Genomic DNA, 25,794 nt, shown 5'->3' with positions numbered 1-25,794 from the left:
TTCTGCGATTTCTCCTGAAGACATGTCCATTTTCTGCCCTGACCATGTATGATCTCATATTCACTTCCTTCAGCACAACAGCTTTCTTGTCCCAGTACTTTGAATCTCCAAATCTCACAATGTCATCTTTTGATAACGGTTTCAGTCTTTTGGTGCTGCTCTCCATGCGTGGTGCTGCTCTCCATCAATCCTCATTCTTTGTTTCAGCTCCCCTCCCTCTAAAAAATCTCTTCTGCATCTTTTCCTCTCCTCCAGACATCCCAGAATTCTTTTTTTTTTTTAAACAAACTACAGTAATCACAATCATCACTTTTGGTTTTACCTTTCCTTCTCATTTTTCCAAGCTTTCATGATGTTCTTGCTGTGCCATCTCTTGCGCTTTCCCCAGTAACTGATTGGGACACTATTCCCACACCAGCAGGAAAGTCCCAGAACAACAGCTGCACTGTCTCTCTACCCACATTTTGCCAACTGGTCTTTTCATTCTTTATTCAACTAGCAAACACGAGCCAGATTAAGTCGAGAATTCGATTAACTGTTTGGGCAGATCGTTGATTCCAGTCTTTCCATGTCTGGAATACTTAGTGACATCTCCTGAGTTGGGAATCCTTCTCCACACCGTGCTGCTTATTTACAGTAAGCCTCAAACATAAAAGGTTTAAAACACCCCAAAAAATAGAGGTCCGGAGCTCCCATTCAAGTTGAAATGGAATAAAGGAATATTATCTCTGTGTATTCAGAAGGATATGGCAATCACAAAAACGATTAAAAGTAACTAAACAAATAGGCTACAGGTGCATAATAATCGATCGTATTTCGTAATCCAAATTTCAGTTCAGAATCCATTTTTATAATTTGAAATAGGAACAGTGAATGATGTATTGTCACATCTCAGCCAGATGTTTTACACAAATTGTAATTGTCAGCTGTTATTTAAATTGGAAATATAAGTGCAGAAAAACCTATATGTATGTATATTTATTTCATATGTAATGTTACAAGCCTCGCGGCGCAGTGGGTTGGACCAGGTCCTGCTCTCCAGTGGGTCTGGGGTTCGAGTCCCGCTTGGGGTACCCTGCGACAGACTGGCGTCCTGTCCTAGGTGCGTCCTCTCCAGCCTTACGCCCTGAGTTGCCGGGTTAGGCTCCGGCTCCCCGCAACCCCATATGGGACACGTGGTTTAGAAAATGTGTGTGTGTTACAAGCCCAATGTTTCTTCTTTAACTCTTTTATTCCACAGCCAAAGGTAGTCATATACAAAAGTTTGGACACCCCTTGTCAAATTATGTTTTGTTAATTTTCTACATTGAAAGAAGCTAACACAACCTTGGAAGGGAAAAACTTAAACCTCACATATTTCTGCAAATTGTAATATCCGGTTAAAACTTACAGAAATATTTCAGACAGATAGGAAACCTATAGCTAACTGTCCAGCAGAAGCATGAGAGATAACCCCATTGATTAAATTCCCATGTGACGTGCACTGTGCAGCACTGGACACCAGAAGCTGAGGAAAGGCTCCAGGACTGCTTCGACTCCGTGGACTGGGACATGTTCAGAAACTCATCCTCCAATCTGGACGAGTATGCCACAGTGGTCACGGACTTCATCGGGTACTGTGTAAATGTCTGCATACCACATAAAACAGTCCGCTCATTCGCCAACAAAAAACTGTGGATTACCTCCGAAATAAGATCCGCGCGCAAACTTGAGCGTTTCAGTCCGGAGACAAGGATGCGTACAAGAAGAGCAAGTACGAGCTCCGCAAAGCCATTGCCAGCGTGAAACGGGAATACAGCAGGAAGGTGGAATCAGAGTTTAACTGCACTCAAGGTGCACGTAGGCTGTGGCAGGGAATCCAAACATTAGCAGATTATAAACCACAAAGGCGGTCATTGACAGGTGCCGCTCCATCTCTCCCTGACGAATTGAACGCGTTTTATGGCCGCTTCTAGCTCGAGAACAAAGACCCCCTGCTGCGAATCCCCACAGTACATGATGATAATGCCGGTCTCACCGTCTCTGTGGCACAGGTGAGGAAAACTTTTAGCCGAGTCGACATCCGCAAAGCTGCTGGTCCGGATGGAATTTCAGGGCAAGTTTTAAAAACATGCAGTGAGCAACTGGCTATTGTCTTCACCGACATATTTAACACCTCCTTAAAAAGCTGATTTGTACCCACTTGTTTCAAAAACACCACCACCATCCCCGTTCCCAAGAAAAACAACGTGAGCTGCCTTAATGACTATCGCCCAGTGGCACTGACCCCCATTGCAATGAAATGCTTTGAGAGGCTGGTGCTGGAACACATTAAGGACACCATCCCAGACACTCTGGACCCACTGCAGTAAAGGTAAGGAATTGGTGACTGACTTCAGGAGACAAGATACGGCTCATGCACCCATCGACATAGGAGGGGACGTTGTAGAGAGGGTCAAGAGCTTCAGATTCCTAGGGGTCACCCTCACTGCCAAACTCACATGGTCTGAGCACACAGCATCAAGCATCAAAAAGGCCCATCAACGCCTCCACTTCCTCGGGCGTCTGAAGAAAGCCAGGATGTCCACTACAGTCCTCACCACCTTCTACAGGTGTGCTGTGGAGTCCGTCCTCACAGGGTGTATTACATCCTGGGGTGGCAGCTGCTTCATACAGGACAAGAAAGCACTACAGAGAGTGGTCAAAACAGCTCAGGGAATCATCGGCACGCAGCTACCAGCAGTACAGGACACCTACATCACACGCTGCCTCAGAAAGATGATGCACATCACGAGAGATGATAGTCACCCCATATGGGCACTTTTCTCTCCCCTGCCATCTGCAAAACGGTTTAGGTCTATTCGAACCCGCACAGCTAGGTACAGGAACAGCTTTTACCCCACTGCTGTAAGACTATACAACACAAACCAGTGTGCCATCTTTAGTAGCTGGAGTTGGACTGCTCCTCCCAAGCACATTGGTACATTACACTGCCACTGCCACTCTAAGCATTCTCATTCCCATTCTCTCGTTCTGAGTTCCCTGACTGTCGACTGGCATTATTGTTACTACTGTTACCATTATTTATTGCTATTGCTGTTGCACTACTCACTGTCATTGTCATTGTTTTGTTTGTGCAGTATTTCTGTTGTCTTTGTCCATAGTCTGTGGAGAAGCATTCAGGAAGATTTTCATGATACATGTACATGGTACTTGTAGCCATGACAATAAACTTGAAACTTAAATTAAAAAAAGTGTAACTGCAGTAAGTCTGTTGTCCTGCAGGTGACAGCAATGCGCATAGACAGACAGTGGTTTCAAACCTTAAAGGTGTTATACTGTGTGTCCTCAGGGCTGCTCATAATTTCTTGCCTACAATCTAGTCCTGTTCAGTGGTGTCCAGCTGGAGCCACAACATCTGGAGGTGTTGGACTTGGTAGAAAAGGTTACAGGTGTGTTCTTGTTTTTAAGGGTTTTTGGAGGCCTCCTGATTTTCACTGCTTCATCAATTAAAAGCAATTTTTTCCACTCAGTAACACATTGGCTGAAACCGCTTGTCCCAGCGGGGTCACAGCAAACTGCAGCCTAACCCTGCAACACAGGGGGCAAGCCATTCCACCTGACTTAACTTGTCTTTATTTTGTACACTTTATTTTCTCTTTCAGCAGAACATTGAAAACACACTCATTTCATTCATTTGCACCGTTTGTTGTCCTGTCTACTCATAACCCACAACTTAAATCTTAAACACCTCTACACCACTAGACAACCAGCTCTCAGCTAAATACCCCTGATCATTAAGGTATCTTCATTTAACAGTTTTCTAATGTTCTCTACAGAACACAGCATAAGTGTTCTTCAAATCAAAAACACATCTTATAAATTTTTTTTTCAAGGGAAATAAAATACATCCAGGTCAACACTCATAGCTGTAACTATTATGTTATGAAATTTAGGCACAAATATCAGTCTGAAGCTGATACACATGCTTGTGCAGATAAAGGCGTTTAGATAAATAAAGTTGTATTGCACACAAATACATGTAACAATGAAAGCCAGTGGACATAAAGTGCTGTACAGTAAAACAACAGAATGGACTAAGCGTGTCCGTTATACTGCAGAATAATTTCTGGATCTGCAATATGAACGATGACATTTTAGAAATGGCACCAAGTCTGAGGAAAAAGTCATTATCCACTACTGCCAAGCCTTAAAGTGCAAGTATCTCTTACAACCCGGGAGTTGATGCCAACTCATTCTCTGATATTTGTTTTGACTTTTCCAGACCATGATGAATCTGTTGCAAAATCCTCCTAAAAATCTCAGTAGCAGTCTGAGAACTTCAAAAAAAGCATTTCCCTAAGTATTTCACAGGCTTCCTATTGTTTGTTCTGCTTGAAAATGCAAGAACTGGTGTCTTCTGAAGTTCAGTTGAGCCATTCGACGCTTTAAGACATTCCTTCGGAACCTGGGAAGGGAAAGAACCTGCTTTTAAAGACAAGAAACATGATATCCATACAGTAAAAGTAAGCAGTCATAGGTCATGGATTTATAATTTACCTATAAAGATATCCTGATAATTATATTGGCTGATATACATCAGAAAACTGTATTTTAGTGCGTGAATCATTTGGTTTCATAATTTAATTGTCATTTCGGTTTCTCACCTGAGTGATGAATTTCACCTCTTTCTGACTGCTGTACATGGTATTCCTATTATAATGGTAAAAAAGTCTGTTAATTGACAAAAGTGGAAACTTCTTAAATACTACGTAAAAATTAGCTTTAAAAGTGGAGATAAATATGGAGAAATAACACACCTGATCTTGTCCTGAAGGACCTAAAGAACAAAAAATTATCTAGATGTTAATTTAAAGCCAAACCAAATAAGACACCTTTTTTATATGTAAATAAGCAACACTGTCTTACCAAACAAATCAGTTGTATTTCTTTTGAAGGAGCCTGAATGTGTATATTATTGCTGCTGCTACTCCTACTAGTAACGGCACAAAAATTATTGCACCCATAATCCCAAGTCTAAGACTTTGACTGTTCTTTCCACATTCAGAGTGTCGCACTATCTACTCCTGGATTGACTGTGAGAAGTTCTTTGGATCCATAACTATGAAAATATATATATTAAATGCAATCCATAATAGCTGTGACACACACCTCTACGCTGTATAAAGAAAGATGTAGTGTACAGTTCCATGAACAAGTCAATTTATCTTTAGGAAAACTCAAAAGATCCTCCAGGGAGCTTCTGATGGATGTCTGTGGTCACAAGAAAGTGACTGCAGTTGTTCCATTTCCTAAAAAAAGGTACAAGAGTCAATATACTTTGGAATAAGTTAATGACATGTTCGTTCATAATAGTATATTGGTAAAAATGCTTTATAAAAATCTGAATACTGAGAACACTGAGATTTTCTTATCACCTCTGATGTGTTCTGGAACTACTGTACATAATACAAACAAGGAACAATTTAAATAAAAGCATTTTAATCTGAACTACTGCACTGTAGTCGTTTCACAGGTGTTCCTGTTTCTTTTGGACACATTGCAGCCAAATGCCTTCATCAGGGTTTTTATGGAGAAAACCATGTTGAATTTTTATGTTCAAAGGACACCAAAGTTTTCATACCAGACAGACTGGAGGAGTCTCCCTTTGACAAAATTTTAATTGGTATAGTCTTAGTCCGATTTGAACTAGAAATACCATTAAAATTACTCCAACAGTGGTCCCAGCTACAATAGGCATCAGATTCTTCTCTCCACACACAGAATCCGACACACTGTCTCCTGTTTTGACTGTGGGACGTCCTTCGGATTCACAGCTGTACGAAAAAACACGGTATACACACACACACACACACACTTTCAGAACCGCTTGTCTCATACGGGGTCCCGGGGAACCGGAGCCAACCCGGTAACACAGGGCGTAAGGCCGGAGGGGGAGGGGACACACCTAGGACGGGACGCCAGTCCGCCACAAGGCACCCCAAGCGGGACTCGAACCCCAGACCCACTGGAGAGCAGGACTGTGGTCCAACCCACTGCGCCACCGCACCCCCCTCAAAACACGGTATATTGCATAAGAAATGTGGCTTTAATTTTAATTGCTGACGTTGCTCATTCTTCCAATGACAAATTCAACATGTACACTCCATAATATCACCTGTATTTGTGGTCTACCTGTATTAACACTATCATTTTTCTGAACACACTCCATGGGCAAAAAAAACACGAACAGGGACAGACTTACTCTGTGTGTGGTGTACAGGATGTAGAAGAACCATTGGAGTAAGAGTTTTCAGGGCAGCTTTCACACACAGTGTCCTTAGAATCTGTTCCTACAATATTTGGCAACATACATTTTAGACAGTGACGTACCTGGCAAGAGCAAAGTAATGATCATTTACAGATAAGGTTAAAAGTGTAAAATGAAAAATCCATTCATACCAGGGTGTTTGATGAAGTGTCCAGGTTTGCAGGTTGTGTGTTTCTGTGCTGCTCTACATTCTCCCTCATAAGGATCAATACAATAGTTCCCTTCCAGGACTCCACACGCTGTGTCTGAAGAGGGTTTACACTCCTTCACTGTCTTTAAACCCAGACCTGTGGAAGTGTAGAAAAAATAATTTTCGTATTCACAGATTATTCAGAAGGAAGTTATAGAAATACCATTTTATGCATTTAATACACCTTCTGCAACAGATGAATATGTGGTTTAACACCTGTGAAGGAAAACTAATTCTCACCATGATTACAGGTTGTACAGGGATTGCAAATACGACGTCCATGTGGTTTATCAGTGAAGGTGGATTCGGGACATGGACGACATAATGTCATGTCGGATGCTGTACAGTGCTCTATAACATGATACCCTAAAGGAAAATATATATTGGTTAATGTACCAGTTTCAAATAATACTGTTGCGATGATGAAAGGTGTCACAAATGTAGCCATGTCAGCTCCAGTTTGATACACCTTGACTTACCAGGTGTACACATAGGACAACATCTTCCATCTATTTCATACTCAGCCCAACCACAGGCAGAACAGGAGTTACGTTCATCAATCCGGAAAATAATTAAAAATATCTGGAGAAGTAAAATCTGAGGAGAGAAATAAACTCTCACACACATTGTCAGAAATCACTTGTCCCAAGCGGGGTCGTGGCAAACTGGAGCCTAACCCGGCAACACAGGGCACAGGGTCGGAGGGGGAGGGGACACACCCAGGATGGGACGCCAATCCGTCACAAAGCACCCCAAGCAGGACTTGAATCCCAGACCCACCGGAGAGCAGGACTCTCTATATAATATAAAGTGAAAATTTGCCCCTGATGTGTAAAATATAATTCTTACAAAATCATGTCAATATCCATCTAAGGGATGGTAACATGGGATAGAAGCAGAATGTGGAAAACTGTCTTTTTACATTCTTTATACTTGCAGATAAAAACAAAAATGTCCTCTGTTGTTGACGTGTAAGGTAAAGAGTCAAGATGTGAAATTTCCAGTTTTAAATGAAACAAGAAAGTAGCAATATTTTGGTAGAACATTATGCAGAAAATATTTGCATACCTTGAAGAAACACATGTCCAAATGTTTGACACTTTGCAATAATTTTTTCATGAAGTTGAGATTCAGTCCTTTAAAGCAATATGGAATTTATTAACCTAAAAAATAAGACATATTTTTACACAAATAGTGAATGTCTTCTCAGTCAGAAAGTACATTATCTTTATATGTAATTTTTACTGTATTTTTATTATCTACTGCTATCTGACTCCTTCCATGGGTTCACTGTGTTGATTTTCAAATATATGTAATTCATTTAATGTGTGAGCTCTTCACTTAGTTCTCATCTCTTAGTTTTCACATCTGAATCTGAAAAATTGAACTAAAAACAATCTGACGTATTTCACACACAAACTAAGTGTTATTAACTTGGGAACTTCGCTCATCAACAAAACAATTATTCTTACAAACCATTTGGTAGAACATCATATCCCAGTCCATTGAGGGAAAAATACCAAGTGTTTTTAAATGCCCATAAATATGAGTTAAGTAATAATATCTTAAATAAAGCTGTTTTTACCTCTTTGCAACAGTGTGAAGTTCATTCTTCAACCTGAGGAAAAAGAGATTCATTTCAGTACATTTATATTTCAGTCAGGAGATACATGGTTTCTGTTACCTGCAATATCTACTTGACTGTTTCTTAAGCCCATTTCTCCACGATCACTGTTTTTACTTTTATTTCACACTGAACTTAAACTTGTAGACATGACTAAACTACTTTAAAAAAAGCAATTATAATGTACAGAAAACGCTTTAATTTCACTTTCACTTTTAAAATGTTCTCCGTCATACAAACTAAGTGCCCTTTGGATCTGAGTGTCTCTTCCACCCTCTACTAACCTCTGCTACATCAGCTGGTATTATAGTCATTCTACTCCAAGTCTACACACAACGACATTAATTTACCACGTTATTGGCCTGTTTCTACACCACTGTTCCTGCTTAAACTAAATGCTCCTTCTAGGTGTGGATTCTCCTCATCTGTCATCGGTATGAAAATAAAAAGTATTGAAACACAGAAACAGCGTTGCGGGACCACAGTAAACAGGAATATTTACTGTCTCTGTTAGAGACAAGAACAGAAACACCATAGCGGTAAATCTGCATCGAGAGCACAAATTTATTACTGGAGAGTAAACAGGATACATACCGTTCGCTGTTTCTATACTTTGTTTTCATTGCGAACTTGCGGCTCTTTCAGCAGAAAGTGAAAGTGAAAGTATCTGTGACTCCAGGGGACTAATCTTGTTTATCAGTAAAAACTGTAAAAATACAGTACGTGTTGCATGTGCAATAAAACCTAAATATACTGTACAGCATTTTGTCTTTTTTTTCACTTTTTATTTCATTTTAATTTTCCCCCAGATACACGCACAGGAGTTATACCACGCTGTGTGACTTCAGTTTAAAAATTTGTTTATTGCACCCTTCACACAAGATCGTATTTTTAATTGTCTGAAATCACAGTTTAAAAAAGCTTTCTAGCTACAACACTATTTGTCATGAACCCAGGGGGTGAAATCCTTATTCACCAGAGGCACCACCTGAGATTCACGCAACTAACCAAACATGCCTGTTGTCAACGAACCTCATCATCAGTTCCCAGCTCTATGAAAGGAAGTAAAGACACATCACTACTTTGTGGATTACTGATGAGCCCTTTAGCGCTTTCTGTGTGATTCTATAGTGATTGCTGCTCACTGACCTGTTTCTCACATCACCATCCATCCAGTGTGTCTCTGCTCCGGTCCTGAGCCCCTGTCCTGTCCAGGTCCTGTGTACTACTACCTTGTTGTTACCACATTTTTGTTTCAGCTCTGCTCACCTCACACAGTTCCACTTGCTGTACACTCTGTGTGTCTCTTATTCCATGTCACCAGTGCACTTTATCTCCAGGTTTGCACTGTGCACTCAAATATACGCTCTGCAGTTGAGATCATCGCAATTTACGTCCGCGTTTGTTTCACGTCAGTTCCCCCCGCTATGCTCTGATGTTATAAATTCTAAACGGATGGAACCGTTTTTAATTCAGAAAAAGGTATTTGTGTCTTTCTTCAATAAAATCACATTTTTGCGAACGAACACAAAATCGTTTCTCAGGAATTTCTTAAAAAAGTTGAAAAGTGCAATTTGGTGAGAATCTGCTGCATGAATGTTAGAGATTAAGGATGATATTTTTTGCTTCAGTGAGGGCCAAGTTAGACACATGTGAAAGAATAGAAATAGTTTTCAAAATTTAATGAAATGTTATATTCTATATACAGTCTTCCCTGGTCTTATGATTGTAATTAACTCCTGAAATGCTCTTCATGAAATGAAATTTCATAAATTGAATGCAGCGCCACCCTCCGTTTACCTGACTATGAGGGTGGTGCCCTGGGTTCTATTTTAAGAACTAAGATGTTACACCCCAACTCAAACAACTCAGTAACAGAACAGAACAAATTTATTAAAAATGTTCCCAAAACCTTGTAAACAGAAAACATTGAGATTATATTATCCAATACACAAATACAGGTACAGGTGCAGACGCCTCAGTGGTTCGGTGTCCCCTGTCCAGTTTGTCCCCCACTAACTCCACACCTGAGTCCGTCCACCATGTGCTCCTCTGCTCTCTGGCCCTTGGAGGGACTCAATGAGACTCGATCATCAAGCTGTAGCCGTTACTTCGCTGCAGTTACAATAACAGTTGCTTCTTTCGTGGGCTGCGATGGCCGAGTGGTTAAGGCGTTGGCCTTGAAATCCAATGGGGTTTCCCCGCGCAGGTTCGAATCCTGCTCGTAGCGGAGAAAATTTTATGAGTTCCACACTATATATCAGCGAACGCTGCGCTTAGACTAATTAGCGGCTAACAGGCGGTACATTGGAAAAAAGAGCAGTTGCTGGAGATGCAGAGTAATGTTGGCACGTCCTGTAACCCCTCATCCCAGGCCCCCTTGCTCCTCTTCCTACACACACGTACTTGAGTTCTCTAAAGTACTGATTATGAGTGTGAAAATATATAGACCGAATGTTGAAATAAGTGCGCTTATTATAACTTAATTTCATAATTGCGTTTAACTGTCTCTTTTCTCCAACATGACGGGATTCTTAGTTTTTACTTAATACCTTAATTTAACAAGGAAGGATTTCACATTTAAAAGGCAAAGTATACTCTCTAACCTTATTTAATGAGAATGGATTTGTCCTTTACTCATGTAAAGTACTTTTACACACATGTACTTCTGGTGTGTTGTGGCTGGTGTAACATTCCTGGTGATGCTGTTGAGACACGTCGAGGAGCAAAGCAGTCCGTGTTTCTGCAGTCCCGCCTCCTGAGTCCTCGTGTTACCCCGACAACGGCGCTGTTTTGGCGGGATTTTCCAATAACCAACAGTGCACTATAAGGCAAGAATACATCGAGTTAAGGAAAGAGTAAAATGCTTTAAAAAGCGAGGTGAATGCTGTGTTTACTCAGTAAACACGCCTACAGGGATTCCTGATAACTGGCATGTAGCCTCTTTAATATCAGTGCTGGTTTTTTACCACGTGTTTCAGTAACTCTCCTCTAAATCCATCTCTATACTCCTTAGATGTCCTTCCATCACAAGGCCCCCCAAGCAGGACTCAAACCTCGGGCCCACCAGAGAGAGACCTGACCAAGCCCACCGCACCCCCCACCACCATAATCCTCTAAACATTGTTATATGTATATTGTTGTATTTTTATGACCATGCACCATGATTGAAAAACAAGAATTTGTTTCTCCATTTATTTGTGATTTTATTTGTTTTCATCTCTGAGAACTTGACTCCACAGAGACTCCCCAGAAACAAATATTTAGACATACTTTTACTACACTTTTTACTACATTTTTACTGCAGCAGTATTTCACTGGAATGGAGAATACTGTTCAGCAGAAGGGCTCCTTTCAGGACTTGAACAAAGAGCCACTGGGTTTCAAACATTTAGTTCCAGATTTCAAGGCTTTTTTTTGTAATAAATATTTTCCCACAAAAAAAAAAAAACTCAGGGTCCAGGCAACCTTCTCCTTTCTCTTTTACTGAAAATTACGTTTCCTACTGCACCACAGAGGCAGAAATAGTGCTGTCTCACAGCACCTGGGCAGTGTGAAAGGATGTGGGTTTGATCTCCACTCAGTCTGTCTGGCCAAATGTGTCCTTTAGGTTTCCTTGTGTCCCAAACAACTGATAAATAGTTGTCTTCAATGAGATGGAAAATAACATCTCATTGAATTTATTCAGTTTAATGGACTGAAAGAGAAACCTTCCTCTCTCTAGTCAGAGTCTCTGGATGAATCCAGATTATGTATATAAATAAAGGTCTTTATGTAAGCATAAAGTCAGAGCTCTGAGAGATGAGGGAGCTCCTAGGGAAAAGCTACATGGTCATCCATAATTATTAATTTACCACCATGTTCTTTACCCAGCTACACAGCTGTGTCATTTTTACTCCATCAATTCCGATTAAGTACTTCACTCAAGAGTAAAACAGCAGGAACAGGATCCTTCATTGTGCTCATCCAGAAAAGTCAATGGATCTGTTTTATAGGAATTAGTTCCAGTTCTTTCATTGTACTTCTTGTCTTCAGTGTTCCATCCAATGATTCATCTGCTGTGAAATTCTTCTAAAACTCTATGTGAAGCAGTTTATAAAAACTCCAGGAAAACATTTTGCAAAGTAATACTTCAGAAGAGAGTGTCAGCAGGTAGAACTTCCACCTTCCAGCACCTGGACTGTACAACTGGATGTAGGTTTGATTAATTATCTCTTGGAGTTTGCATGTTCTCCTTGTGCTTGTGTGGGTTTCCTCTACGTGCTCTGGTTTCCTCCCACAGTCCAAAGATGTGTTTCAGGTGAATTGGTGACACTAAATTTCCCTTATACTTGATGCGTCTTCCAAAAGGTCTTCTGTCTGATCTCTGTTCAACAAGCCGAGTCGAGTCATTTCATGCTGTATCTTCCCACTGCCTAAGATCTGAGCAGGAATCTGGGGAAAGAAACAGATTTTAAATACAAACAACACAATACAAGTTTAGTAACTAACTGTTTAGTAACTGTACCAATAATTGTCTAATAAGACAATTTCTCACTTGTTTCTGATTGATTCCATTTTCTTCTCATTGCTGCAGTAAGCATTCCTGTAACAGTAGCAGTAAAACAGTGAATGTGTTAATTGCACCAGTCTCAAAAATTTAAAGTTAACTAAAAGCAACACATTCAATTAATCATTTGTTTGAACAATTTTATAAGAAAATTTCTCACTCGTTTCTGATCGATTCCATTTTCTTCTGATTGTTGCAGTGGGTTTCCCTGTAACAGAACAGTGAATGTGTTACCTGCACCAGTTTCAAAAATTTAAAGAAAAGTTAATCTAGAATAGTCTACAGATAACAGATATGCTGTAAAAATTGCTGTAAAATATGCTGTGAAATATCAGAAAGTAAACAGACTGAGACATAATAAAACAAACCTGATCCTTCTTTACAGGCCCTAAAAAAAAAATGGGAAAAAAATTTGTAAGTATTGGTCTGTCATTAATTTCAATGTTAACTGATCCTAATTTAAATTTGGTTGATTTTAAATGGACATGCTTTCTATATACAAAGTCATTACTGTTGTCTTACCTGGTTTACTGGAGTTGTCTTCTTTGAACAGAACCCTGATTTGTACAGTCTTACAACTCCTCCAACCAGTAAAAACACTAAAATTATTCCTACTACAATCCCAGCTATCATATGACCCCTATTCTCCCCACATTCAGAGTCAGACATGCTGTCTCCTGGCTTGACTGTGGAAAGTCCTTTGGATTCACAGCTGTGAAGAGATACAAAAAATAGTTTTTATTAAATGAAAATTAACAGAAAAACTCAAACTGGGAATTCCCTGTATTTGTGATTTTATTTAATTGCATAAAATAAAAACAAACTACAGGCAAAAGGAAAAAACAGGGACAGACTTACCGTGTGTGTGGTGTACAGAATGTAGACGATCCGTTTGAGTAAGAGTTTTCAGTGCAGTTCTCACACACGGTGTCATTATATTCTGTTCCTACAGTAATTAATACACAGCATTATATAAAACACTGAAAGGGTATCAGGAACACATGTTGTAATGTTTTATTTTAATGCGCATAATGTTAGTAGTGAGAACAAACTCCAGTCAGACCAGGTTGTCTGATGAAGTGTCCAGGTTTGCAGGTTGTGTGTTTCTTTGCTGCTCTACATCCTCCCTCATAGGAATCAGTGCAATAGTTCCCTTCCAGGACTCCACACACTGCGTCTTCAAAGGATTTACACTCCTTTACTGTCTTTAAACCAAGATCTGTTGGGGAAATGCAGAAGAACAGCACTATTATTACTGACATGCTCTACAGAAAAAAATTATAATTATTGTTTCATTTACAAAATAGACAGTATCTTATAATAGTAACACATGTTTCATAGAAGCACAAGTTTAATTCCTTTTGGAAAAAAGAAAATGTCACCTTTATTACAGGCTGTACAGGGATTGCACATATGACATCCATGTGGTTTTTCGGTGAAAGTGGATTCAGGACATGGACGACACAATGTGAGGTCAGTTGTTGTACAGTGTGTCTCAACATGATACCCTAAAGGAAAATATGCCAGTTTCATAAAACAGTGTTCCCAGAAGAAGATGGTCAGTACTTTAATAAATTTGATAGTTAACTGCAAAAAGATCCAACGTGATTTACCAGGTTTACATTTGGTGCAACATCTTCCATCTTTTTTATATTGAGCCCAACCACAGGCAGAACTGGAACTGCATGGCTCAGTCAGAAGAAATATCATCCATATCTGAAGAGAAAATAAGTGTTGCAGTCAAATTAGATATAAATAATGACAGGTATAATCTGTTAACATATTAAAATGAAATCAATTATAAACAGCCATAATACGACCCAATATTTAATGTTTACTTCAAGTACTGTATGTTCTCTAGTAAACGTATACGACTACATACAATTGGTTACATTCCGCTTCAGCGTGAAGACAAGAACATAACATTATTTTCCAGTATCTGCTTTAGGTCTCAGTCATTTTATTCATTCTCATCTTTTAACTTCTTTTAAGTGAAATCTGCAAAGATAAAATATAACCTTTTTTTTTTACCTGATTGAATGAGATCCATTTTGTAGATGCCCATCCTGCTTCCACCGGTACCATTTCTTGAACACGTCCACCTGTAATCCCAGCTATGAGACGACCAGGACTGTTCTGTCCACATTCAGAATAAGATGGACTGTGTCCTGGTTTGACAGTAGGAAGTCCTGTGGACTCAACTGTGAAAAGAGAATAAAGATCATCCTGTTTAATACAAAAATGCAAGCAGGAACTTTACATTGGTACCTTTTCATTTCAGAATCAGCTCAGCTGTAACAGGGACAGATTTACTGTGTGTTGAGTACAGTATGAACATGGATCTAAATAAAATATTTCATGGCTGTTCTCACACAGTTTCAATACAGTCTGTTCCTACAATAGAAAGCAGAATGTTATATGATGTATTGAATGGATCCCCAGGACAACAGGCCACACTGTTCTGGGGGGTCGGTGTCAGGGCTCTAAAGTGACGTACACTTCACGGTCACAAAAGTGCTTTTCTCCGACAGAGAGAGAAACGGTTACAGAGTCTCCGAGTACCGTCTGAGTCCACAGGGGGTAACAAGTAGCTGCATATAGAATCAGAAGAGAACAGAATTATAGATTTGAAGATGAGCCCTAACCCACCTTTTCTCACATAAAGAACACAGTTTTAATCCACATGACAGTTATTACCCTCACACTAAAAGTACACACACACACACACACACACACACACACTTTCAGAACCGCTTGTCCCATACGGGGTCGCGGGGAACCGGAGCCTAACCCGGTAACACAGGGCATAAGGCCGGAGGGGGAAGAGACACACACCCAGGACGGGACGCCAGTCCGTCGCAAGGCACCCCAAGCGGGACTCGAACCCCAGACCCACCGGAGAGCAGGACCCAGTCCAACCCACCGTGCCACCACGCCCCCATCGCACTTAAACACTGAACGTTAAAAAACAGATAGAAAAGGGCACTGAAAAGAGAATATTTTGGTTTGGAAGCAAACACACACACACACGCTGCTCGCTTGGTGTCCCACGCACGAAAGGTAAAGCGTGGAAGTTCTCGGTTCTGGCTCCGTTTTGATGGAACGACCTCCCTCCTCTCACTCAGAACTGCTGAATCTCTGCCTACATTCAAGGGTCTGAAAACTCATCTTTTCCGGACTCACTTCGCCAACTCGTGTACATATTCATGCATTGTAACTTTATGTTTATGATCATCCCCAGATAAATTGCAAATAATGCATATAGTATTACGCTCACTAAAGGTTTTGTGTTGGGGGCATGGCGGTGCAGCAGTTTGGCCAAGATCTGCTCTCCCATGGGTCTGGGGTTCAAGTCCTGCTTGGGGTGCCTGACGGACTGGTGTCCCATCCTGGGTGTGTCCCCTCCAGCCCTGCGCCCTCTGTTGCCGCGTTAGGCTCCGCCTCCGGTTGGCCGCGACCCTGCTCAGGACACAAGCGGCTTTAACCCAGTGTGTTACCAGGATTATTCTATCCTTCGTTTATCAGAATCAGAATCAGAATCAGAACGAGCTTTATTGCCAAGTATGTTCGCACATACAAGGAATTTGTCTTGGTGACAGAAACTTCCACAGCACAGACAGAATAACAGTGACAAGACACAGATGAGAAGATAGAATATGTTAATGAAGGATAAAAAATATAGAAAAATATAAAGTACCCAATATACAAAAATAGTTATTAATAGTTATTATAGTTATTAATAGTTGCTAGATACAAATGCAAGGGAGTGTAAGAGAAATGTGATAAATAGTTATAAATATGTTTATGTACCTACTCGAGCGATGAACATCGGTGCCTCAAGTGGAAAGTAACTAACTAGGTTTACTTATGAATCACATGTACAGCCATGTCTCTTCCTCTTAATGTCATGTACAAATGTAGCGCATCTTGCCGGATTTCGAATAAGTCGTGTAAAAAAAAAAGCTTCGTTACAGCAAAGAAGGGCTGTAAATCAATGCGTGCACGCGCACACACACAGACAGAAAGCGCTTGACCCAAACAGGGGCGCGGTGAACCGGAGCCTAACCCAGCAACACAAGCGGAGGGGGACACACCCAGGACGAGAAGCCAGTACATCGCAAGGCACCCCATGCAAGAATCGAACCCCAGACCCACCAGAGCGCAGGAACAGGCCAAACCCGCTGCGTCACTTCACCCCCTATATGAATGTAAATTAGTGTGAAATAGTGTGTAAGTCAGTGCCTGACACAGTCCTGAGTGTTCGAGATCACGACTGAAACCTTGTTGTGGTAAAGATTCACAGCGCGTTACTTGCCGAGGTTTGAGACTTAACATCACAGTGTACTTTACTAAAGACATGATGTAGCGTTTTCATAAAGACTAAAGAGCTCCTCTTACCTACGAAAATGTCGCCGGATTTGCAGTTTTACTTACGTTACGGTCCGGTACAGGTATAGCCTGTAGGTGTAGACGCCTCGGTGGGTCGGTGTCCGTGTCCACTTTGTCCCCCACTAACTCCACACCTGAGTCCGTCCACCACGCATGCGCTCCTCCGCTCTCTGGCCGTTGGAGGGACTCGATGAGACGCGGTGAGACTCGATCGTTCAACTGTATCCGTTACTTCGCTGCAGTTACAATAACAGTTGCTTCTTCCGCGGGCTGCGATGGCCGAGTGGTTAAGGCGTTGGTCTTGAAATCCAATGGGGTTTCCCCGCGCAGGTTCGAATCCTGCTCGTAGCGGAGAGTCTTTTAAGAGTTCCGCACTGTATATAAATGAATGCTGCGCTCAGACCAATTAGAGGTTAAACAGGTGGTCCATCGGAAAAAAAGACCAGTTGCTTCTTTGTAGGAGACAAAGAGTAAAAAGCAGAGTAAGGTCCGCACACCCTGTGCAACCCATCGTCCCAACCCCCCTTCGCTCTCCCTCCACACACACAAAATAGTCCCTCGGGGGTTCAGAAACGACAGTCAGAGAGACTCCAACAAGGAGATCGGCACATTACACTGTCACTTTAAGTATTCTCAGTTTTAAGTACTCTGGCTCTATATTATTTATTGTTAGCGTATTTGTTGTTATTGTTAGCATTATTTATTGTTATTGTTTTGTCCAGCATTATCTATTGTTTTTTTTTTTGTTCATAGTCTGTGGAGAAGCAGTAAAGAAGAATTTCGTGCTACTTGTACCTATAACAATAACCTTGAACTCAATAATACCATTACAAATTATAACACGAATAAACCCACAAAATATTAACTTTTATGCACCGACAGCATAGACAAGAACAGATTAACTCCGGCGGTGGTGTTTCTACACATCGGTAGATACTTCTTGTTGAAGGTGCCACAGAAATCTGGAGAGAATATCATCCTTTTTTTTCCCCCCCCCAAACTTTATTTAATAAAGTTATGAATAATACACACAACCAAAACACACACACACACACATTTTCAGAACCGCTTGTCCCTTACGGGGTCACGGGGAACCGGAGCCTACCCGGCAACACAGGGCGTAAGGCCGGAGGGGGAAGGGGATGCACCCAGGACGGGACGCCAGTCCGTCACAAGGCACCCCAAGCGGGACTCGAACCCCAGACCCACCGGGGAGTAGGACTGCGGTCCAACCCACTGCGCCACCGCACCCCCCACAACCAAAACAATACATTAAAAATCCACAATCAAACAAACCCAACACCATTTTCCTACAGTTGGTCAACAAAATTACCAAACAATCATTACATAAAATACATTGTCAAGACAAAGTGCACAGACGCAGTGAGACTCGATCGTTCCACTGTGTATCCGTTACTTCGCTGTAGGGGGGGGGGGGGGCGGATCGATCATAATATCGATAGTATCGATACCAGCGTTGGTATTGGTATTGGATCGATACTTTAGTTTAAGTTTCTCTCCTCTAACGTACATTGCTCCCTTTCATCAAAGAGTAGACATATCTGTGTGCGCATGATCTGCTCCGCTGTTTTTTGTTGTCTTGCCATCACGTGACTCGTGACAAGTTTTGGCTGCCGAGAGAGAGAGAGAGGAGCGTCGTGTGGAGTTATTTTACGGCTGTAAATGAAAACATTGCAAACTGCGATGTGTGTAGGAAGGCTATTCGCTACTGTGGCAACACCACAAACTTATACAAACACATTAAAAAAAACACGAAAAAAGAGAACTCAGAGCTTCAAAAGAAACGAAAAGAGGAGGAGGGAAATCCTTCAGACGGACCTCCGCCAGGGCCGTCACTGAGACAGAAATCACTGCAGAGAGGCAAAGAATATCCAGGTAGCTATATATATATATATAGTGGTGAAAGTAATATTTTAGTCATAGATCTTACGCATTAGTTAATGCTAGTCTTCAAAGTGTAATTAGTCATCATAGTTGTTATTTTAGCAGACTGATGAATAAATATATACTATATATAGTATATTCAGACATTAGAATAATAATCAGCACACTGAAACGTGTTATCAAAATAAATTATTTTATTGGAATTGAAAAATATATACCTCAACCTGAAATATGAAAATGGCAGAGTATCTCTTTTGTGTTAACTGTGCAAATTCAGTTTGCAGTAATAAATGCAGTAATATATATTTTTTTTTTTTTTTTTTTGCTTAAAAGTGCTTAAAATCTTTCCTGGGTTTTAACATACACACGACTAATTACAGGTGCGCCGAGAGCACAAATCACAAAATCTTTTAGTGGTCATGTCATGAAAGTGTATTCAGATTTTTAGTGTATTAATGATGCATTCACCTCATAAATGATGACACTCTGCTCTTCCCTACAGGAAAGTACATGTAAGTTCAAGTGCAAGCTTTTAAGATTAAGAAGTATCGGTATCAATATCGGCGATACTGGCCCTGTATTTACTTGGTATCGGATCGATACCAAATTTTGCGGTATCGCCCACCCCTACTTCATTATTTCTGGGGACTTTAACCAAGCCGATTTCAGAAATATGTACCCAACATACCATCAGCACATCTCCTGTCCCACCAGTCAGTCAGATCACGCCTCGATCCTATTGCTCCCGGTCTACAAGCAGAAACTGAAGCGAGAGGAGCCTGTTCCACGCATTGTGCAGCGCTGGACACCAGAAGCTGAGGAAAGGCTCCAGGACTGCTTCGACTCCGTGGACTGGGACATGTTCAGCAACTCATCCTCCAATCTGGACGAGTATGCCACAGTGGTCACGGACTTCATCGGGTACTGTGTAAATGTCTTCATACCACATAAAACAGTCCGCTCATTCGCCAACAAAAAACTGTGGATTACCTCCGAAATAAGATCCGCGCGCAAACTTGAGCGTTTCAGTCCGGAGACAAGGATGCGTACAAGAAGAGCAAGTACGAGCTCCGCAAAGCCATTGCCAGCGTGAAACGGGAATACAGCAGGAAGGTGGAATCAGAGCTTAACTGCACTCAAGGTGCACGTAGGCTGTGGCAGGGAATCCAAACATTAGCAGATTATAAACCACAAAGGCGGTCATTGACAGGTGCCGCTCCATCTCTCCCTGACGAATTGAACGCGTTTTATGGCCGCTTCTAGCTCGAGAACAAAGACCCCCTGCTGCGAATCCCCACAGTACATGATGATAATGCCGGTCTCACCGTCTCTGTGGCACAGGTGAGGAAAACTTTTAGCCGAGTCGACATCCGCAAAGCTGCTGGTCCGGATGGAATTTCAGGGCAAGTTTTAAAAACATGCAGTGAGCAACTGGCTATTGTCTTCACGGACATATTTAACACCTCATTAAAAAGCTGATTTGTACCCACTTGTTTCAAAAACACCACCATCATCCCCGTTCCCAAGAAAAACAACGTGAGCTGCCTTAATGACTATCGCCCAGTGGCACTGACCCCCATTGCAATGAAATGCTTTGAGAGGCTGGTGCTGGGACACATTAAGGACACCATCGCAGACACTCTGCACCCACTGCAGTTTGCCTCCTGCCACAACAGATTCACTGAAGACGCAATATCACACACACTTCACACCATTCTGTCTCACCTAGATAATAAAAACTGCTATGCAAGGCTATTGTTTGTAGACTGTAGCTCAGTATTTAACACTGTCATTCCAACCAAACTGATCCATAAACTACTAGGGCTGGGACTGAGTGCCGCATTGTGCAATTGGATCCTGGATTTCCTCACCAACAGACCCCAGCATGTGATACAGGAACAGCTTTTACCCCACTGCTGTAAGACTATACAACACAAACCAGTGTGCCATCTTTAGTAGCTGGAGTTGGACTGCTCCTCCCAAGCACATTGGTACATTACACTGCCACTGCCACTCTAAGCATTCTCATTCCCATTCTCTCGTTCTGAGTTCCCTGACTGTCGACTGGCATTATTGTTACTACTGTTACCATTATTTATTGCTATTGCTGTTGCACTACTCACTGTCATTGTCATTGTTTTGTTTGTGCAGTATTTCTGTTGTCTTTTTCCATAGTCTGTGGAGAAGCATTCAGGAAGATTTTCATGATACACGTACATGGTACTTGTCTGTATGACAATAAACTTGAAACTTAAATTAAAAAAGTGTAACTGCAGTAAGTCTGTTGTCCTGCAGGTGGCAGCAATGCGCATAGACAGACAGTGGTTTCAAACCTTAAAGGTGGGGCTGCTCATAATTTCTTGCCTACAATCTAGTCCTGTTCAGTGGTGTCCAGCTGGAGCCACAGCATCTGGAGGTGTTGGACTTGGTAGAAAAGGTTACAGGTGTGTTCTTGTTTTTAAGGGTTTTTGGAGGCCTCCTGATTTTCACTGCTTCATCAATTAAAAGCAATTTTTTCCACTCAGTAACACATTGGCTGAAACCGCTTGTCCCAGCGGGGTCACAGCAAACTGCAGCCTAACCCTGCAACACAGGGGGCAAGCCATTCCACCTGACTTAACTTGTCTTTATTTTGTACACTTTATTTTCTCTTTCAGCAGAACATTAAAAACACACTCATTTCATTCATTTGCACCATTTGTTGTCCTGTCTACTCATAACCCACAACTTAAATCTTAAACACCTCTACACCACTAGACAACCAGCTCTCAGGTAAATACCCCTGATCATTAAGGTATCTTCATTTAACAGTTTTCTAATGTTCTCTGCAGAACACAGCATAAGTGTTCTTCAAATCAAAAACACATCTTATAAATTTTTTTTTTCAAGGGAAATAAAATACATCCAGGTCAACACTCATAGCTGTAACTAGTATGTTATGAAATTTAGGCACAAATATCAATCTGAAGCTGATACACATGCTTGTACAGATAAAGACATGTAGGTAAATAAAGTCATATTGCACACAAATACATGTAACAATGAAAGCCAGTGGACATAAAGTGCTGTACAGTAAAACAACAGAATGGACTAAGGGTGTCCGTTATACTGCAGAATAATTTCTGGATCTGCAATATGGACGATGACATTTTAGAAATGGCACCAAGTCTGAGGAAAAAGTCATTATCCACTACTGCCAAGCCTTAAAGTGCAAGTATCTCTTAGAACCCAGAAGTTGATGCCAACTCATTCTCTGATACTTGTTTTGACTTCTCCAGACCATGATGAATCTGTTGCAAAATCCTCCTAAAACTCTCAGTAGCAGTCTGAGAACTTCAAAAAAAGCATTTCTCCAAATTTTTCACAGGTTTCCTATTGTTTGTTCTGTTTAAAAATGCAAGAACTGGTGTCTCTTGATCAGGGGGTGCGGTGGCGCAGTGGCGCGGTGGGTTGAACCACAGTCCTACTCTCTGGTGGGTCTGGGGTTCAAGTCCTGCTTAGGGTGCCTTGCGGTGAACTGGTGTCCTGTCCTGGGTGTGTCTCCTCCCCCTCCGGCCTTACGCTCTGTGTTACCGGGTTAGGCTCCGGTTCCCTGTGACCCTGTATGGGACAAGCGGTTCTGAAAGTGTGTGTGTGTGTGGTGTCTTCTGAAGTGCCACTAACTGATCCCTGCTCAGTTGAGCCATTCAGTGCTTTAAGACATTCCTTTGGAACCTGGGAAGGGAAAGAACCTGCTTTTAAAGACAAGAAACATGATATCCTTACAGTAAAAGTAAGCAGTCATAGGTCATGGATTTATAATTTACCTATAAAGATATCCTGATAATTATATTGGCTGATATACATCAGAAAACCGTATTTTAGTGCGTGAATCATTTGGTTTCATAATTCAATTGTCATTTCAGTTTCTCACCTGAGTGATGAATTTCACCTCTTTCTGACTCCTGTACGTGGTATTCCTATTATAATGGTAAAAAAGTCTGTTAATTGACAAAAGTGGAAACTTCTTAAATACTACGTAAAAATTAGCTTTAAAAGTGGAGATAAATATGGAGAAATAACACACCTGATCTTGTCCTGAAGGACCTAAAGAACAAAAAATTGTCTAGATGTTAATTTGAAGCCAAACCAGTTAAGACACCTTTTTTATATGTAAATAAACAACACTGTCTTACCAAACAAATCAGTTGTATTTCTTTTGAAGGAGCCTGAATGTGTATATTATTCCTGCTGCTACTCCTACTAGTAACGGCACAAAAATTATTGCACCCATAATCCCAAGTCTAAGACTTTGACTGTTCTTTCCACATTCAGAGTGTCGCACTATCTACTCCTGGATTGACTGTGAGAAGTCATTCGGATTCATAACTGTGAAAATATATATATTAAATGCAATCCATAATAGCTGTGACACACATCTCTACGCTGTATAAAGAAAGATGTAGTGTACAGTTCCATGAACAAGTCAATTTATCTTTAGGAAAACTCAAAAGATCCTCCAGGGAGCTTCTGATGGATGTCTGTGGTCACAAGAAAGTGACTGCAGTTGTTCCATTTCCTAAAAAAAGGTACAAGAGTCAATATACTCTGGAATAAGTTAATGACACGTTAGTTCATAATAGTATATTGGTAAAAATGCTTTATAAAAATCTGAATACTGAGAACACTGAGATTTTCTTATCACCTCTGATGTGTTCTGGAAGTACTGCACATAATACAAACAAGGAACAATTTAAATAAAAGCATTTTAATCTGAACTACTGCACTGTAGTCATTTCACAGGTGTTCCTGTTTCTTTTGGACACATTGCAGCCAAATGCCTTCATCAGCGTTTTTATGGAGAAAAGCATGTTGAATTTTTATGTTCAAAGGACACCAAAGTTTTCGTACCGGACAGACTGGAGGAGTCTCCCTTTGACAACATTTTAATTGGTATAGTCTTAGTCCGATTTGAACTAGAAATACCATTAAAATTACTCCAGCAGTGGTCCCAGCTACAATAGGCATCAGATTCTTCTCTCCACACACAGAATCCGACACACTGTCTCCTGTTTTGACTGTGGGACGTCCTTCGGATTCACAGCTGTACCAAAAAACACGGTATATTGTATAAGAAATGTGGCTTTAATTTTAATTGCTGACGTTGCTCATTCTTCCAATGACAACATTCAGCATAATAACACCTGTATTTGTGGTCTACCTGCATTAACACTATCATTTTTCTGAACACACTCCATGGGCAAAAAAAACATGAACAGGGACAGACTTACTCTGTGTGTGGTGTACAGGATGTAGAAGAACCATTGGAGTAAGAGTTTTCAGGGCAGCTTTCACACACAGTGTCCTTAGAATCTGTTCCTACGATATTTGGCAACATACATTTTAGACAGTGACGTACCTGGCAAGAGCAAAGTAATGATCATTTACAGATAAGGTTAAAAGTGTAAAATGAAAAATCCATTCATACCAGGGTGTTTGATGAAGTGTCCAGGTTTGCAGGTTGTGTGTTTCTGTGCTGCTCTACATCCTCCCTTATAAGGATCAGTACAATAGTTCCCTTCCAGAACTCCACACACTGCGTCTGAAAAAGGTTTACATTCCTTCACTGTCTTTAAACCCAGACCTGTGGAAGTGTAGAAAAAATAATTTTCGTATTCACAAATTATTCAGAAGGAAGTTGTAGAAATACCATTTTATGCATTTAATACACCTTCTGCAACAGATGAATATGTGGTTTAACACCTGTGAAGGAAAACTAATTCTCACCATGATTACAGGTTGTACAGGGATTGCAAATACGACGTCCATGTGGTTTATCAGTGAAGGTGGATTCGGGACATGGACGACATAATGTCATGTCGGATGCTGTACAGTGCTCTATAACATGATACCCTAAAGGAAAATATATATTGGTTAATGTGCCAGTTTCAAATAATACTGTTGCGATGATGAAAGGTGTCACAAATGTAGCCATGTCAGCTCCAGTTTGATACACCTTGACTTACCAGGTGTACACATAGGACAACATCTTCCATCTATTTCATACTCAGCCCAACCACAGGCAGAACAGGAGTTACGTTCATCAATCCGGAAAATAATTAAAAATATCTGGAGAAGTAAAATCTGAGGAGAGAAATAAAATCTCACACACATTGTCAGAAATCACTTGTCCCAAGCGGGGTCGTGGCAAACTGGAGCCTAACCCGGCAACACAGGGCACAGGGTCGGAGGGGGAGGGGACACACCCAGGATGGGACACCAGTCCGTCACAAAGCACCCCAAGCAGGACTTGAACCCCAGACCCACCGGAGAGCAGGACTCTCTATATAATATAAAGTGAAAATTTGCCCCTGATGTGTAAAATATAATTCTTACAAAATCATGTCAATATCCATCTAAGGGATGGTAACATGGGATAGAAGCAGAACGTGGAAAACTGTCTTTTTTACATTCTTTATACTTGCAGATAAAAACAAAAATGTCCTCTGTTGTTGACGTGTAAGGTAAAGAGTCAAGATGTGAAATTTCCAGTTTTAAATGAAACAAGAAAGTAGCAATATTTTGGTAGAACATTATGCAGAAAATATTTGCATACCTTGAAGAAACACATGTCCAAATGTATGACACTTTGCAATAATTTTTTCATGAAGTTGAGATTCAGTCCTTTAAAGCAATATGGAATTTATTAACCTAAAAAATAAGACATATTTTTACACAAATAGTGAATGTCTTCTCAGTCAGAAAGTACATTATCTTTATATGTAATTTTTACTGTATTTTTATTATCTACTGCTATCTGACTCCTTCCATGGGTTCACTGTGTTGAT

General features: G+C 40.9%; 2 protein-coding genes, 2 long non-coding RNA genes and 2 other non-coding genes across 6 annotated transcripts; 2 read left to right on the top strand and 4 right to left on the bottom strand.

Moving 5' to 3' along the window:
* Window positions 1-3,850: 3,850 nt before the first annotated feature.
* On the bottom strand, window positions 3,851-5,240 carry LOC114909867 (uncharacterized). The gene is made up of 4 exons (XR_003797426.1): window positions 5,152-5,240; window positions 4,800-4,819; window positions 4,647-4,692; window positions 3,851-4,447 (listed from the first exon to the last, which is right to left on the bottom strand). It is a non-coding gene; the product is annotated as an uncharacterized LOC114909867 (long non-coding RNA).
* Window positions 5,241-5,255: 15 nt separating this feature from the next.
* LOC108924910 (tumor necrosis factor receptor superfamily member 14-like) lies at window positions 5,256-8,760 on the bottom strand (the record flags this gene model as incomplete). The annotated part of the gene is made up of 9 exons (XM_029247045.1): window positions 8,719-8,760; window positions 8,086-8,118; window positions 7,569-7,663; window positions 6,980-7,097; window positions 6,741-6,866; window positions 6,442-6,597; window positions 6,245-6,332; window positions 5,624-5,816; window positions 5,256-5,291 (listed from the first exon to the last, which is right to left on the bottom strand). Coding segments are annotated over exons 3-9 (768 nt in total), but the record flags the coding sequence as incomplete, so codon positions are not given.
* Window positions 8,761-10,272: 1,512 nt separating this feature from the next.
* trnas-uga (transfer RNA serine (anticodon UGA)) lies at window positions 10,273-10,354 on the top strand. Its single transcript has one exon. It is a non-coding gene; the product is annotated as a tRNA-Ser (tRNA).
* Window positions 10,355-12,395: 2,041 nt separating this feature from the next.
* Window positions 12,396-25,617, bottom strand: LOC114909859 (tumor necrosis factor receptor superfamily member 14-like). The gene is made up of 10 exons (XM_029249789.1): window positions 25,563-25,617; window positions 24,973-25,090; window positions 24,734-24,859; window positions 24,435-24,590; window positions 13,532-13,619; window positions 13,196-13,385; window positions 13,042-13,061; window positions 12,834-12,881; window positions 12,662-12,709; window positions 12,396-12,558 (listed from the first exon to the last, which is right to left on the bottom strand). The coding sequence occupies exons 1-7, from the start codon at window positions 25,611-25,613 to the stop codon at window positions 13,053-13,055; spliced, it is 738 nt and encodes a 245-aa protein (XP_029105622.1). The 5' UTR covers window positions 25,614-25,617; the 3' UTR covers window positions 12,396-12,558; window positions 12,662-12,709; window positions 12,834-12,881; window positions 13,042-13,052.
* Window positions 17,332-17,413, top strand: trnas-uga (transfer RNA serine (anticodon UGA)). Its single transcript has one exon. It is a non-coding gene; the product is annotated as a tRNA-Ser (tRNA).
* On the bottom strand, window positions 22,590-23,454 carry LOC114909863 (uncharacterized). Its single transcript, XR_003797422.1, has 3 exons — window positions 23,034-23,454; window positions 22,881-22,926; window positions 22,590-22,681 (listed from the first exon to the last, which is right to left on the bottom strand). It is a non-coding gene; the product is annotated as an uncharacterized LOC114909863 (long non-coding RNA).
* Window positions 25,618-25,794: the final 177 nt, after the last annotated feature.

The sequence above is a fragment of the Scleropages formosus genome, chromosome 2 (genome assembly GCF_900964775.1).
Source record: "Scleropages formosus chromosome 2, fSclFor1.1, whole genome shotgun sequence".
Taxonomy (NCBI): domain Eukaryota; kingdom Metazoa; phylum Chordata; class Actinopteri; order Osteoglossiformes; family Osteoglossidae; genus Scleropages; species Scleropages formosus.
Note: the sequence above shows the minus strand (reverse complement) of the source record. Positions and strands in the feature narration are given on the sequence as shown.